Source organism: Ailuropoda melanoleuca, chromosome 20 (genome assembly GCF_002007445.2).
Source record: "Ailuropoda melanoleuca isolate Jingjing chromosome 20, ASM200744v2, whole genome shotgun sequence".
In the NCBI taxonomy this organism is placed as follows: Eukaryota; Metazoa; Chordata; class Mammalia; order Carnivora; family Ursidae; genus Ailuropoda; species Ailuropoda melanoleuca.
This window is the reverse complement of record NC_048237.1, coordinates 16122115-16138773: the sequence shown is the minus strand read 5'-3', so window position 1 is coordinate 16138773 and position 16659 is coordinate 16122115. Positions and strand designations below refer to the sequence as shown.

Sequence of the window (16659 nt, the reverse complement as noted above, 5' to 3'; positions counted from 1 at the left end):
TAAAAAATATTCCACATGATCTGAAAACTCATTCAAAGCATAAGTGAATTAAAATTAAGATTTATACCTTTACTTAATTGGAATGGGACATGATTGAAAAGAGCAGAATATTTGAATAGCCATTAAGCTTTAATCCAGGTATTTAGCAGAACTTTGTTCATTCCTGCATTTATTCATTCAGCCAGTAATTAAATGTTTCCTCTGTCTAAGAAAGCATTGTATTCTGGATGCCTTGGAAGATACAGAGATTTCTTTTTCACAGACCCACTCTCAAACTTACAGTCTGGAATTCTAGTAACTTGTGCATATTTATTTTTCCAATTGTTCTAATTGTAAATGATTTTAGATTTGCACTGTAATTGTGGAAGTGTACTCAAAATATCCTTTTAAGTAATATGATCTAGGCCTTTTAAAAGATTTATTAATTATTATTTTTAATTGATACCAGTACTACTATCCTTCAGTTTTTAAGGATAATGCCTATTGAGTGTTCCTCTGTTAAATGCAGAGATATAAAGCCATGGAGAGTATATATTGACTGATGCAGTTAAGTTAGAAACCAAGCCAAGTTTAAATTTTTGGATGATTTAATTACATGGTTTTTGGAGGCATTTACCGTAATAAAAGAATTGATTCAGATGCTCTTCTACAGGTATATTACTTTTATAATGTTATTGCTATTATTACTAAAGTGTTTACGTTTATATATCTTGCCAGAACGTAAGTCCATTGATAAAGACTTTTATAATAGTAGGTGGTTAATTTTGAAGTCTCTGGGAAATCTTCTGTTAACAAAAACCCCCCTTGTTTATCATAAACTTAGATAGATTTTAGCAAATAATATAAATGTAGTATTTAAACATTTTTCTGGTTTGTTATTTCTTTTTACTTTTAAAGGAGAAGAAATATTCTAATTTTGCATCTGTTTACTCAAGAATACCAAAATTAGTGTTCTTGATTTAAAAACTGATAAATGAAATAATGATTTATAATTTTCTTATTTTCTGAAGATTAATTCCCTTGAAAAAAAACCTCTTAAAGTTTTTGGATAAGCAAGAAATTAAAAGTAATAATTTCTTTAATTGCTTTAAAATTAGACCATTGCACAGTGGCGCAAGTCAGGATACCAGGACATGCCAGAATATGAAAACTTCCGCCATCTTCTCCAAGCCCCGGTGGATGATGCACAGGAGATTCTTCACTCCAGATTTCCAATGCCAAGATACATCGACACTGAACATGGAGGGAGCCAGGTAAGTGCCGTCAGTTTGTTGTTGGTATTGTAATGAGTTGTTCCTACTTGCCTTCTGACCTTCATTTGAAAAGACTGCTTCACAAGGCAAGTCAAAGAGGAAGGAGATGGGTAGAAGAAGGTTTACAAGGGAGAATATGCTTCCTTTTTGCCTTAGCATTGAGAGCAAAGCAGTGATTATTGGCCAGTTGGCTAAAGCTGGCAGTTTCTCCTACCTTCTACCACCAGCCTAGATTGAATAACAGAGCCGGGATGACGTTATGGTGGCGCGTTAGCTTTAGTGGAGCAAGAACAACAACTTGGAAAAAAATTGAGTGTACCTTTTTCAGTATAATTTTGTTAAATCAGTTTATTTCATGAAGAAGTCTATGAAGTTTGCGGTAACATAATTTTTTCTGTTTTCCTCATTCTGTCATTTCAGTTTTCTAGAAAATGTCATATAATAGGAAAGCATTAGATTACAAAAGACTTTGGGGTTTTTAGAATTATGAGAATTAAATAAGGTCCATGTACATATACACATGGCCCTTCAGGACCTTTCAGAAGGCTAGGTTTAAGACCTCTTAACATAAGCTCTTAAAAAAATTTTTACTTCTCCCTTGTAATTTTATTAGAGCTATAATAAATTAATTATAGGTTAATACAAGTTTGTTTCATTTGCTAAAGGCAGGGACCTTGCTTCATTCATTATTGCTTACCTAGTGCCTAGCACAGTATTATAAAATAGGTGGTAAATATTAGTAACTATTACTCAGAAATGATAGCTACTTACTTTTAGGGTTTTGTTGTATTTATAATAAGAGCTACTATGTGTTGAGAATTTGCAAAGCTGTTAGTACTTTACACACCTTGTCTCATTTGATCCTCATAACAGTCCTTTTGTTATCTCCATTTTACAGATAATAAGACTGAGACTTGAGTTACTTGTGGCCAAGGAAACACACAGTACATGGAGAAGCTGGCATCCAAATCTAGGTGTTCTGATTCTGGAGCCAGTGTTCTTGTGTTAAACTGCTTAGGCATAGATTAGAAAAAGATTTTGTGTGATACAAAATTTCAAAAGCTATGACTGCCTCTGTTTTTCCAGTATGAAATAATTTATGCCTAATTCTTTCATTGATGTCTCATCACGTGTAGTGCTATTTTTCCTCTTTTATTCTGGTTTTCATGATGATAAGGCTTAGTGGAGAGATGGTTAAAATGGTGGATAAGTTGTCTTATGGAGTAGCCTACAGTTTAAGAAAGTTTGAAAGTCATTGTTTGAAGTAAAAGTACTTAGTACTTCAAATCTCTGATGGCATTTCAGACCAAGTGTTTAGTAAATTTCACACTAATCTTGTACTTGTTGCACACATAAATTTTATATGCTGAGTTTTGGATTCAACAGTTTATTATTTGTTTTTATGAATGTATGATTTGGAGAGAAGAGGGTGCATTTATTTGTAACATGTAGCGGCCCACATATTTCCAAAATTTAGTTCATTTTTTTTTTAAGTTGCCTTTTAATAAAATTAACCTTATCAAAACATATTAAAGTTGATTTTAGATCGCATAATGTATTTGTTCAGCTCATATTGACTAAATCTATTTTTGATAGATAATGTTATTTCCTCTTTGTTTTTAAGGCTCGTTTCCTGCTTTCAAAAGTCAACCCTTCCCAGACTCATAATAATATGTATGCCTGGGGACAGGTAAGTGTAAATAGTGGATCTTGGAAATTATTTCTTTTGTTATTTATAGTTTGTTATTTTAGTGAGAGCTACATTTTTCTCTATGTATCTGCTAATGATTTCTTTTGGAAAAGTAATGAAAAAATGAGTAGGAAATAGAATTAGCATTTGGTGGCACCATAGAAAGTAAAAAGTGATCATTTCAAATAGGTAGAATTCCTTCCTATTCCTAGTTTAGGACTACACCCTTGAGACAAAAAGCAATATAGTGTATAATGTAAGATAGGAAGTGATGATTTAAGCTTAATGCTAGGACATGAACTATAAAAGGCCACACATAATAAGTTGGAAGAGGTCAGGGATTATAGTTGAACAAGAGAGGTAGGAGGCCTGGAAATCATTGTTAATGTATTTTGATTTGTTAGAAGTCCTACCTCTTGGTACAATATATCAATATTTATCAAGTATCCAATGTATTGGACTCTGTATTGGTACTTTCAGGTACATAGTGATCATCCCTGCTTTTTTTTTTTTTTTTTCAATGTTTCAAGTTTTTATTTAAATTCTAGTTAGCTAACATATAGTGTAGTATTGGTTTCAGAAGTAGAATTGAGTGATTCATCACTTTGATCATCTCTGCTTTTAAAGAGCCGGTAGTTTAACATTAGAGATAAGATACATATCTAAGTAATTAAAATATGAATCAGTATGAGATATGTTCTTTTTAGAAAGATATAAAATATTACAGGGGTTAGAAGAGGAAGAGGGGAAGAGAGCACATGCTGACAGCAGGAGACCATGTGTGATCCGGAAAGAGCTCAGAAAAGGGAACATTTCCTTTTAGAATGGTTAAAATTTCAAGAAGTAGAAATTGTATGAGGAATTCCAGGTAAAGGACAGTGTGGACCAAGTAAGATACAGAGCACACGTAGGATGAATAGAACAATAAACTGGAAATGTATTGTGTGGCTAAATTGTGGAGGATCTTAAATGCCAGGTTGAATGCTGAGGAGCTGAGTCTTTATTTAGTAAGTAATAAAATGTTACTGAAGGTTTTTGGACAGGGGCAAATTTGAGTCTTAGATAATATAGTTGAATCTTAAGATTAATTGAGAGCAGTCTATAAGTTGAAACTATAGTTTGAAGTAATCTAAGTGAGGGCAATGAAGGCAAGATGGTGAAAAGGAATGATTTTGGTGATATTTTAAAAGTGGAACCAGTGAGATTTGATTAGAAGTTGCAGGAAAGTAAAAATTACTCTAGGGCAAGATAGCTAAATGCAAAATCTGAATTCTGATTGGATTCTGGATTAGAGAAAACAACTATAAAGAACATGATTGGGATAATGGTGAAATTTGAATATGGACTGTGTATCAGCTACTAGTATAATATTATTAAATTTCTTGATTGTGATACTACTGTTAATGGTTATATAGGAGATCGTCCGTGACCTTGGGAGGTATATCCTAAAGGGGGTAAAATATCATGACGTCTTCAACTTACAGAAATGATTCAACAAAAGAAAGAAAAGGAAACATATATAGAAACATAAAGCTAATATGGCAAAATGTAATCAGTGAATTTAGGTACAGGATATGTGGGTGCTCGTTGTACTTTTTTCTCAACTTTTCTATAAGTTTGAATTTTTAAAAAAATAAGTAGTTGAGGGAGAACAAGGTAATGTAGGATTTTGAGCCTGGGTAACTAGGAGAGCATGTGCCAGTAAGTGGGAAGGCAGAGAGAAAGTGTTTCATTTTAGGCACGCTGAATTTGAGATAACATCTAGATGGCCAAATTGAGCAGGCTGTTAGAAATTTGGGTTTGGTGATCAGGACAAGGGCGTGAAAGTTGATCATGGACAAGTGATACCTAAAGTTATCACAGTGGATACTTGTTCAAAGAGAGAGTAGAGAGGCAAAAGAAGGATGAGATAAACCCTTGAGGAAGTACAAGTGGTAGGAGTATTTTATAAATAGAGAGGTGGAAGGAAAATGAAAAGAATACCATACCATGTCGTACTAGGTGAGGGAGGGCTTTATAGAAAGAAGGAAGGGGGTTAACAAATTCTGAGATGCTGCAGACCTTAAAGGAGGATGAAGACGTTAAAAGGGTGGATGGACTTGAAGTCTAGGAGGTCAGTTGTGGCCCTGGCAAGCAGTTATAGAGTGGTGAGTACAAGATAGATTGTAAGGAATTGGTGGTTAAGAAGTGGAGGTTGTAAGTGTAAATGGTTCTTTTGCAAATTTAGTCTGAGTTCGGGTAGTAGGATAGAAGGATGATTCTTACTAGGGTAAGGGCACAGAACTTATCTGTTGTAGAGCAAGTGTAAGAGGCTGACAAATCAACAGCTTATAGATGTTTAAGATCTTCAGAAGCAGACAGTGTGATTTGAAGCATTGGTAAAGAGGCAGGACGTTTCCTTCTGCAGAAGCAAAAGGTAGGAAGGGTAATGACAGAGAGGGATGTTGAGGACAGAATGCTCATATTGGGTAATTGCCTGTTTCTTTTCAGTGATAGTGGATTATTCACTAAGAGTGAGACATGCTGGGGTTAAAGGACTAGAAAATAGAAAACATTTAAAAACAGCTATAAGGAATACAAGAAAGCAACAGCAAGTGAATAAAAGGGTTTTTTAGCAGTGAGGGCCCATTTTATTTACTAACAATTTCTAGAGCTTGCTTCCATTATGTTCTTTAACCATGCTTTGTAGTTCAGACATTGCATCAAAGATGAAAGACTTTGGGGGTGATTTAGCACTGGAGATAAGAAAGATGGACACATTATAAAGGGAGTGCAATAATTTACAGTAATGTTAAATGACTCTTAGGTCCAGGCTGGGTAGAATAAGTAGTAATTAGGATTAAGGCCTCTTCCCTTTAAATAATAGAGGTGCCTCAAAATTTTGCCCTGATTTCTCTGCATACGTTGTTTCTCTGGGTGATTACATACACCCCCATGGGTTCAACTTTCATCCGAGGCTAACTTGCAAATCTCCACCTTTGGTCTGGCTTCACCTTGAGCTATAGACTGGTTTTTCCATAACTGTCTGTTATACATCACTGGAGCTTCCTGTAGACATTTCATAAGCAACATGTCCCAACTTGAACTTATCTCATTTATAACATATATTGAGCATAATAGATTTTTGGCTTCACCTTGAGCTATAGACTGGTTTTTCCATAACTCTGTTATACATCACTGGAGCTTCCCGTAGACATTTCATAAGCAACATGTCCCAACTTGAACTTATCTCATTTATAACATATATTGAGCATAATAGATTTGGTCAGGGGAATAGAGATTNTTTGGTCAGGAGTAGAGATTAGAGTTTGGGAGCTTTGTGGAGGTATTTAAGAGTTAAGGAGCCTTTATGATAAAGATAAATAAATTGAATTCATGGTCTAAAACTCCTGAAAGGTAAGGTTTTTATAGCAAGGAAAGGAGCTTATTACTCTTGAAAAGTGTGGAAGGGGGTACATAGCATGTGAGAGAGAAAAATTTATGCCCATATATTGCATTATCAATATCACCCTCACCATTCCACTTTCCCTGAAACAAAAAGCCAAGTATACTACTATGGCATGGGACTTTGGAATACAGAATGTACCATGAATCAGCCTTTCCATTACGCTTGAGTCATCTGAGTATTGGATTTAGTTCTGGATCTCACAACTTAAGAGAAGCTTAGGAAAAGAAAATTGCGGGGCACCTGGGTGGCTCAGTTGGTTAAACATCTGCCTTCGGCTGAGGTCATGATCTCGGGGTCTTGGGATCAAGCCCCCCATCGGGCTCCTTGGTCAGTGGGGAGTCTGCTTCTTCCTCTCCCTCTGCTTCCGCTCTCTCCATCTCTAAAATAAATAAATAAAAATCTTAAAAAAAGAAATTAAAAAAAAAAAGATAATTGCAAGAAGATAGGAAAGTAGCACCAGTTAATAAAGTTCATGGAAATGGTGATTAGTCATTACGGAGAGGTTAAAGGATGCTTTAAAGTAGTATTCATTGGGGGTCCCCTATCAAATGCCCTTATTAGGGGCCAGGTGAGTAACAAATGAGTGAAGCTCTTTTAAGAAAATCTGATACTCTCAGTGTGAAGAGGCAATACCTCTGGGTCTCTGGTGGTCTAGGGCTTGTGGGAAGAATACAGAAATCCTTTTCTAAAGGGGGTAGCTGTTCCTCCCCTCTAGCTGATTGTTGCCGTTTACATAATGTATTTAACAAAATGTTGTGAGCCCACATTAATTCAGACCAAATAAAATAGATCGATGTGGCTGAACTTCTACATTAAAAGCATAGTTTAGTTCATGGAAATAATAACTTGCTTCTTGCTTTTCTGGGTTTAAATTACAACATGGGGGTGCCTGGCTGACTCATTCGGTAGAGCTTGTGACTCTTGATCTCAAGGTTGTGAGTTCAGGCCCCATACTGGGGTTTGGAGTCTACCTAAAAAAAATAAATTACAACATGGAGATGTAGTTGGTAGGCTTACAAAGAATTGATTGAGCTGTTAAACATGGAGAGACGCCATTCTGGGGTCGTAGTTGAAAACTATAGGTTACTTTGCCTTTTCTTTGTCTGTTACAGAGTTTAATAATATGTGCTTGATTTGCACAGTAAGATTCAGTAAATTAGTTATTAGTTTTCCTTGTTATCAATGGGGAAAAATAAGTCTCTCCTTAAAGATATTTTATTTTTAAAGATTTTTTTATTTATCTGAGAGAGAGCACACACGCTTTCACACCCGAGGTGGTGGGGGGCAGAAGGAGAGGGAGAGGGAATCTCAGGCAGACTCCCTGCTGAGTGCTGAGCCTAATGTGGGGCTCCATCCCTTGACCCCCGAGATCATGACCTGAACTGAAATAAAGAGTTGGATGCCTAACTGAGCCACCTAGGGAAAGAAAATCTTTAAACTTTGAAGTTTAATTATTATGACCTGGAACTAGAGGTATTAGAGACATAAACGAGAGCCCTAAGGTCTTTCTTAACCTATGCTTTTTGTAAGAGAAATTATTTTAATATTTTTATAGATATAATCATAGTAATAACTAATAAACTGAATCTTTACTGTTTTAGTTCCTATGCTAAGCTTCTTATGCACTCTTATTTAATCATTAAAACACTCTTATGAAATGGTTACTGTTAATTCTATTTTTCAGAAGAGGAAATTAGGCTTAAAAAGCTTAAGTAACTTATCCAAGATCACATAGCTAAACTGTGGCAGGGTCTGGATTTGACTTAGACCACTCTGAATGGAGAATCTGATTTTTAATCACTGAGCTAAATTGATGATTGAAATTTAGGGAGTTAACTTGGTAGCCAGGCGTTTTGCTAAAAATTATACAATCTTACACTTCAGTTTTCTTTTTGTCAGAAATCAAGTACCTAGTGGTAAGTTTTATCCATAGATGGCCTGAAGAGGGCACCGCTGCAACACTGTTTCCCCACTGCTTTAGTGCTTCATACACTTAAGTGATAGAAAGCTTGGATCTTTCTGCCTAATCGTGGATATATTTTGAGGAGAAAAAAAGGTGCAGTTGAAAAATTAAGATCAGTCAGCTGCAAATTTTTGATAAGTTTGAGTTGTGCATTAGTATTTATAATTTCAAATAAGATCTCTACAGTATATAAATTAGAAAATTGATGTGTATTTTTTGTTGACCAGGAGAAACAGATCTGGGATTGGGTGAATTGAGGTGGAAAACGTGTAAATTGAAAGAAAATCAGGAATAGTTACAGAAAGAAAAAAGCAAGAGCAACTAGGTTATTATTAGTCTGTCATATTTTTGAGACCTTTGCTTCTCTGTGTTAACTATGAATGGACAATAGGGAAAAATAGTTCAGTGTTATAATAGATTTTTCAAAAGACGTAATAATAGCTCAAATATGTTGTATTCCTGCTGTGTGTGTCAGGTACTATTCTGTTTCTTTACACAGTTGAACTCATTTAATCATTATAACAACCATATAAAATAGGTCCTGTTGTTAATCCTTATTTTACAAATGAGGAAACTAAGACACAGAGAGGTTAAGTAACTTACCTTCCTCAAAGTCATATAGGCAGGAAGTGGCTGAGTGAGGAATTCAGCTCATGCAGTCTGGCTCCAAACTCCAAGCTCTTATTCCCAGTGCTGTTGTCTCCCTTCATTATCAAGTTTTTATAATTAATGTATGAAAACACATAATAAAATTGATTTTCCTTTATTCAGGAGAGGTTATGGCATGTCTGTGGCAGTGCCATGCTAGAATTTACAAGAGCTATAAATTCCCATCTCCTATTTGTTACCCACTTGCTGATCTCTGAAAATTACTTAACTTCTTGTTTTAGATTTTTATATTTACTTATAAATGAGAACTTGAGTTTGAGGTGAAAAATTTAAAAATCCAGATATAAAGTCTTTCAGAAAACCTTTTTCTTGTTACAATAGAATTTCACTATTATAGTTTAGATTACCAAAGTCATTCTGTCAACACAGTTTTTATTAAAACAGAAGGTAGGAATTTTCCTTAACTCTTGTTACTTAGAACCACTTAGAACTTGTTGCTTAGAACCCACAGAGATCAATTAAAATGACTCGAATGAAAACAATAAGCATAGTTTATTTAAAAATACTGTAAATATGCTTCCTTCCAGCTGGAATGCCTGTTAAAATATGTGCAATTTCTAATTTATTTTATTTTATTTGAGAGAGCACGAGCAGGGGGAGGAACAGCAGGGTAGGGAGAGGGAGTGAGAGAGAATCTCTTAAGCAGATTCCTCACTGAGCAGAGAGCCAGACATGGGGCTCAGTGCCAGGACCCCAAGACCATCACCTGCGTGGAAACCATGAGTCAAATGCTCAATCAACTGAGCCACCCAGGCACCCCAAAATATGTGCAATTTGAATTTTATTTAGTAGTCAGGCAGCAGTAATCTCACCAAGGCATTTATTTATTCCTTAGTAGTGATAAAGTGCCAATGCATTCAAGACAAATGAACACTCAGCTACCGTAAAGATTGAGTTTGGTATGTAGCTGTTCTGATTCTGCAGTGCAAATCTGATGCTGACCACTTGGGGTAGTGCAGACTCCACAAGTTAAAGGACATGGCTCACAGCAAGCCTGCCCCCAACTTCAGATGCCAGCTGAACGTGGGATCCCTGCACTTGCACTTCTGACCAACTAGCTACGAATCTGTGTGTGTGTGTGTGTGTGTGTGTGTGTCTGGGGGGGGTTGGTGGTGGTGGTGGTCCCCACACCTCCGCCCCACCTCAGGTTTGATAACTCCTTAGAACAACTCACAGAACTCAGGAAAGCACTCTATTTATGATCACAGTTTATTTATAAAGATTACAAATAAGGACCAGGGACCCCACAGAGAGGTCTAGGAGGGTTCCAAATAGAGAGCTTCTGTGTTCTTCCCCATGGAATCAGAATGTGTCATCCTCCTGGCATATTGATAAATTTGTTAGACAGGAAGCTCCACTGAGCTTTGGCGTCCAGAGTTTGTTTCTTTACCACCAGGCTTGATTGACGGAATCTCCAGCTCCTTTCCTCTTCTTTTCCCTCCCTTGACCTCACTTCCCCTCTGTAGAGGTCAGGCTGTCTTAAATCCCCGGCCCTCTAATCACATGTTCTTTCTGGTGACTGGCCCTCATCCTGATTGTCTCCTCTCAAAGCATGAACTCAGGTGTGATCGGAGAGGCTTATGAATAACAAAGACACTATTAGAAAATTCCAAGGATGTAGATTCTCCCTGCGAGGAACCAGGGATAAAGGCCAGTCAGATTCCTTATAATAGGAGCATAGGCATTATTCTGCTTACAGTGATTNAGGCTTATGAATAACAAAGACACTATTAGAAAATTCCAAGGATGTAGATTCTCCCTTGAGGAACCAGGGATAAAGGCCAGTCAGATTCCTTATAATAGGAGCATAGGCATTATTCTGCTTACAGTGATTCCTTGTGTGTTTTAAACATTTGCTTATACATTTTAAGGTATTACTCTATGTTTTAATCATAGCAAATATCTTTCTTTTCCTCTAGGAGTCTGGAGCACCTATTCTCACAGATGATGTTAGTTTACAAGTGTTTATGGATCACTTGAAGAAACTTGCTGTGTCAAGTGCTGCTTGAAGCACTAAACATATTAAGGATGAAATAATATTTCAATTTCATTTTTTTCCCTTTTTCATTTTATCTGTGGAAACCAACAGAGGTATCTCTCTAGACTCTTTGTATTAGTATGGTTTGAGACAACATGTGGAAAAATGTTCACAGATTAAGCTGGAATATAAGAGCAATAAGAACAAATTTATTTTGCTTGCCACAGTATTATGACTGGTTTTAGAAATCTGAGGTCTTTATAACTTAATTTTGTTAAAGAGTAAAAATAGAGTTTGCCTTGCACTACAGAGATATAACTCGTTTGTATATTGCAGAAAAATCCAAAGTGGCACTGAATGTCCTTGCTGACTTTTTGAAGACATGTTTCTTGATTTTAACCAGAAAATAAACAAAATCATCAACAGTAATGATAAATGTGAACATTTTTGCCTGTTCATTGAAATGTATCTGTGATTTTTAAGCACTTATGCATATACTTTTTCTGTACTTATTAAGGCAGATTTATTTTTCTGATGATTTGTTTAGGAATTATTTGACTTTATATAAGGCAGTTTTCATGAAACTAATTCAATGTTTTTGGTTATTTGGAAAAATAGAGATGAAAAGTTTCTGGGGGAACTGTTCCACAATTGACAAAAAAATGTGAAATTCCCATAGAGTACCCAACTTATGTGATTAAACATGATCATTTTTTTTAAAAGGGTGATAGAAATTAAACAAACCATTTTGTCATAATGCATTTTAGGAAGTCTGCAGTAAAATAGCTGTTGTCACTACTAAACCAAAATTGATTTTTACTGCATGGTTATGTTGTTTCCCCTTGTTTTTCTGAGGTAAATTTTACATTATATTCTTCAGTATTTTAACACTATTTTGGGAGTTTACATATTCCTCTCTTTTTTTGCTTCTATTTTGTGAAATGTACTAAGTTTTTCTTATTGAAACAGTATTATATAATTTGTTGAGGATCACGTGGTGATGCTCAGTGTTATTTTGATTTATTCATTAGTATCATTCACTCTTACCTTTTAAAGTTTACTTGTAGCAAATGTTTACATTGCTAAAGCCAGATGTTTGACAATGAAATTTATATCAAGTACTGCAAATAAAAGGTGGTGCTATGATAAATGCTTAGGACAGTTTGATGATTGTACTTGCATGAACACAATCATATAAAAACAAAGTTAAAAAATTGTTTATATGTTATATTCAATTAAATAAATTGCTCTGTCCCATTTTATTTCAGTTGAACTGTGCTAGGCCTAAATACCAATAAAATACACTTTTTCTGTGTTTTCCTGCTTATTTCAAAGTCTAGTAAAGCCTGAGAAGCCTACTGTAAAATTAGAGCAATTATAAAATCTGCTATGAGTAGATTAAAAAGCGTTCATTTAAAAAAAATGGCAGCTTTATTGGGATAGAATTCACATACCACATAGTTCACCCATATTAAATTGTACAGCCCGGTGGTTTTTAGAATATTCAGAGTCATGTAATCATCACAACAATCAATTTTAGAGCATTTTCATATTCCCCAAGGTAGTTGTTTTTGCTCTGAGGAAATTATGTTTTGGAGTTAACATATTTTGAATTGAATTAAGCCCCTGTGATGATGATACATGTTTAATTTGCGTGGCTCCTTAACTTACCCTCTTTAAGAATGCATTGTTATTCTTGAGTGATGTGGGTACTTACCCCCAAACTGTCCTTTAGTTCCAAATCAATTACAGCTGAAGGTGCTAAAGTAACTCTGTATTTAAGGGATAAGGGGGAAAAAATATATCATCATACCCTTTTAATTTACCATTTGAAAGAAAGCACCTGGGATCTGTTTGTGTATAATTTAGCTATTATTAAATTGCTAGCTATTTAAATAGATTATTGAAGAAAGAAATGTTAACCCTTTTAATGAAATTTAGAGTGGATAAAGAATATTTGCTAAATTGTTAGCAGCACTGAGAAGCGTCGGTATGTCCACAACTATTTTGGAATTCACTGTTGAACTTACTACCCCAGTGGCCTTATCTCTAAAAACAACTTTGGACGTCATCTGTGTACATTTATATTATGTTGTAACAAGATAAATTTATTCTTTTATTGGCTGATTCCAAAAGTGAGCTGACATTTTCTCTATCCAGTTCCCCACTTGATAAACTTCCCTCTTATATTCCCTAGCCCATGGACTGGACCTGATGAATGTGCTTGTTGTCCAGTCCAGGCCAGAAACCAGTGAATCGTTTTCAATTCTTACTCTCCACAACATCTTTAGGAACCAAAATCTACCAGTTCTGCCTCTCTGATATCACCCGACTCTATTTGCTGTTTTCTATTTTATTGCTCTTCTATCTTCATCACATCTCACGTGGTTGCTGCAAGAGGCTTCTAACCGGTCTGTTTCCCCAGTCTCCTCCAGCCCTCTCTTCAGTTCACTGAAATACAAATCTGATTATGTCATTCCCTTTGCCCTCATAATAAAATCCAAACACTTTGCCCTGGTAACACTGCATACTACATATCAGTCGGATACTAGATCTCCCTTAGACAATTAGCACAAAGGACACAGTTGAAAAGGTGTATATTGGAGAGGGGTCTCTCGTTCTACCTAAGCATTAGTCTTATGTGTGGTATTTGGGATTTATACAGTGACAAAAGCAAATGCATTCTTCACTGGCTGTTATAAATTAAATGCTGTGGCTTATTGCACTTGGTTTTATTTTATTTTATTATTACTTTTTAAAGATTTTATTTATTTATTTGTAAGAGAGAGAGAGTGCCCAAGCAGGGGAAATAGCAGGCAGAGGGAGAGGGAGAAGCAGGCTCTCCACTGAGCAAGGAGCCCAATGCCAGATTCAATCCCAGGACCCTGGGACCATGACCTGAGCTGAAGGCAGAGGCTTAACCAACTAAGCCAAGCAGGCGTCCCATACTTGGCTTTATTTCAAAGGAAAATAATTACTCGGTTACTTTTCAAACACCACCAACAAATTGCGATTATTTGCTTTCTAATGCCTATATTTACATTTTTGTTTTCATCTTCCATTTTTCCAAAATACTGCATACATATTTTTTGTACTTTTATGTGTTTGGTTTGTATTCATCTTGAGCATTTTATCAAGTAATTCAGATGTTTCTCTTGTTTGCTTTGTAATAGTTTACCTTATGAAATTAAAATATTTTCCTTATGTTCATTCTTCCTTTCTTTACTAGAGAAACTCTGGTCTAGGCTTAATGTATTATTATCTGGCAAATATAGTAATCGGTATGCAATACTAGATATGGAATAATGAAGTCACATTACTAAATAAATTCAGAATTTTTTCTTCCCCATCTATGGATCATACTGACATAAAGCCCAGTTATTTGGGTTGAGGATGTGATACTGGGAAATTGCGGAAATTTTTCCTTTAAGGAAACACTAAAAAAAGCCCCAAAAAAACAGTAAAATGTCTAAGCATTTGGAAGATAGAAATGTTAATTTTAGGCTTGTTAATAACATCAACATTGAATTAGCTATGTATTTTTATTTATTTATTTATTATTATTATTTTTTAAAGATTTTATTTATTTATTTGGCAGAGAGAGCGAACACAAGCAGGGGGAACAGCAGACAGGGAAAAGCAGACTCCTTGCTGAGCAGGGAGCCCGATGTGGGATTCGATCCCAGGACCCTGGGATCAAGACGTGGAGCCGAAGGCAGACACTTAACTGTCGGATTCACCCAGGCGTCCCTAACTATGTATTTTTATTTTATTTTATTTTTAAAGATTTTATTTATTTATCTGACACAGAGACAGCCAGAGAGAGAGGGAACACAGACAGGGGGAGTGGGAGAGGAAGAAGCAGGCTCCCAGCAGAGGANGTGGAGCCGAAGGCAGACACTTAACTGTCGGATTCACCCTGGCGTCCCTAGCTATGTATTTTTATTTTATTTTATTTTTAAAGATTTTATTTATTTATCTGACACAGATAGAGACAGCCAGAGAGAGAGGGAACACAGACAGGGGGAGTGGGAGAGGAAGAAGCAGGCTCCCAGCAGAGGAGCCTGATGTCGGCTGGATCCCAGAATGCCAGGATCACGCCCTGAGCCGAAGACAGATGCTTAACGACTGAGCCACCCAGGCGCCCGCAGCCTAGCTATGTATTTTTAAAAGTTAGGGATAACGAAGATCAAACAGGATATAAAACTTTCAAACCCAAATATATAACTTCCAAACGAGTGGAGGAAAAGCAGCAATAAAAGCAATCTGCTCAATCAAAGAGAAGGCAAGAAAGATGAAAAAGGCAGCAAAAGGAAAGCATGGTAAATAAAAGACAAAAAAAAATAGTGGATTAATACTTAAGAGACATAAAAAAATGGATTAATACTTTTTTAGTGCATTTTATGAAAATTGAAAATACTTAATGGTCTTTCCCTGTAATGAATAAAATCATATGTAGTATTTTGAAACTTCTGTAAATTTGTCTTAAGACTTCATAAAAATTGATCTTTTCACATATCCATGCTTTACTGAGTATAGTCAGACTCATCAATCTTTTTTCATAGTTGGTCGTGAAGAACACATTAATTTCAAAAGTTTTTCATTTGAAGCAAAAGATACACAAATAGGAAAAGTCTCAAAGGTAAGTTTGACAGACATTCATAAAAAACCCATTTTCACAAATTTCTAAAATTCCTGAATTCTTAACACTATTTCTTCAGAATTGATGCTAGCAGCTTTCAAAAAGCTTCTTGGTAGAAAGATATCCACTGTAATAGATAAGCTAGAAGATACAAGATAAATTCCTATTACGTTCAGTAAAACCCTCCAAAGTTTTTCTTCTTTTGCAAAAATGAGTGCGAATGGCTGAATGATGGTGCACATTGGCATTATTTGATCCATTGGTTTTGGACAAGTGTTCAGTTATAGATCAAAGCATTTGAATATTGCTGTTTTAATTTCTTCTGGCCATGTAAAACAAACATCTTCTGTTACTTTACAGGTATTCTTTGAAATTTGATTCTTCAGTGTAAATGTCTATTTTCTTACATTTTGTTATTACATACTTAATTGCCTTCTCTACGGTTTCTATGTGCTGATCTAAAGCTTACTGTCTTACTATACATTGTTCAAGCCTGATTTAGACTGTAACTACTTTGAATTTTGATTAACCTCATCCAAAACTTTACACCAAGAAAAATCTCTAAATTTTGCCACTGATGTAGTGGTTTATTTTCTTGGTTAGTCTTTGAGTTTTAAAACAGCAGTTAAAAAAAGACAAATTTTACTTGTAAAGATACTCAAATTCAGTAAAAGATTCTATGTAGGCACTAAAAATGTGCACTTGGAAAAATTACACTTCAAAGTTCACACTCTGTTTTGGTGTTTTAATATTATCCACAAACAAAAACTCCCAAGAATTGTTTCTTCATCTTTATGATTAACTAGGCTAGTGTGGTTTACTTGAGCCTACTGTTTAAACTGGGGGATATTTAGTACCATGGGTATTGAAGAAACAAACTCTTCCCCACCCCCACCAGGGGAGCCGAAATGATTCAAAATGTGTTACTAACTTACGGTCCAAGTTGAAGTGTGTCTATATATCTGGGAGTTATGAATTAAGTTCCATACTGAACACAATGTTTATCAAGGAATAAG

The 16659-nt window shown here is 35.5% G+C and overlaps 1 protein-coding gene across 1 annotated transcript in view; it reads left to right on the top strand.

The window, feature by feature from the left end:
- Positions 1-13136, top strand: part of SEC23A (Sec23 homolog A, COPII coat complex component) — a 56333-nt gene extending 43197 nt beyond the window's left edge. The window contains exons 18-20 of the mRNA XM_002916452.4: positions 1098-1253; positions 2878-2943; positions 10943-13136. Coding sequence (XP_002916498.1) covers positions 1098-1253; positions 2878-2943; positions 10943-11032 — 312 coding nt within the window. The 3' untranslated portion in view covers positions 11033-13136. The remainder of the gene's footprint in view (positions 1-1097; positions 1254-2877; positions 2944-10942) is intronic.
- The last annotated feature ends 3523 nt before the right edge of the window (positions 13137-16659 follow it).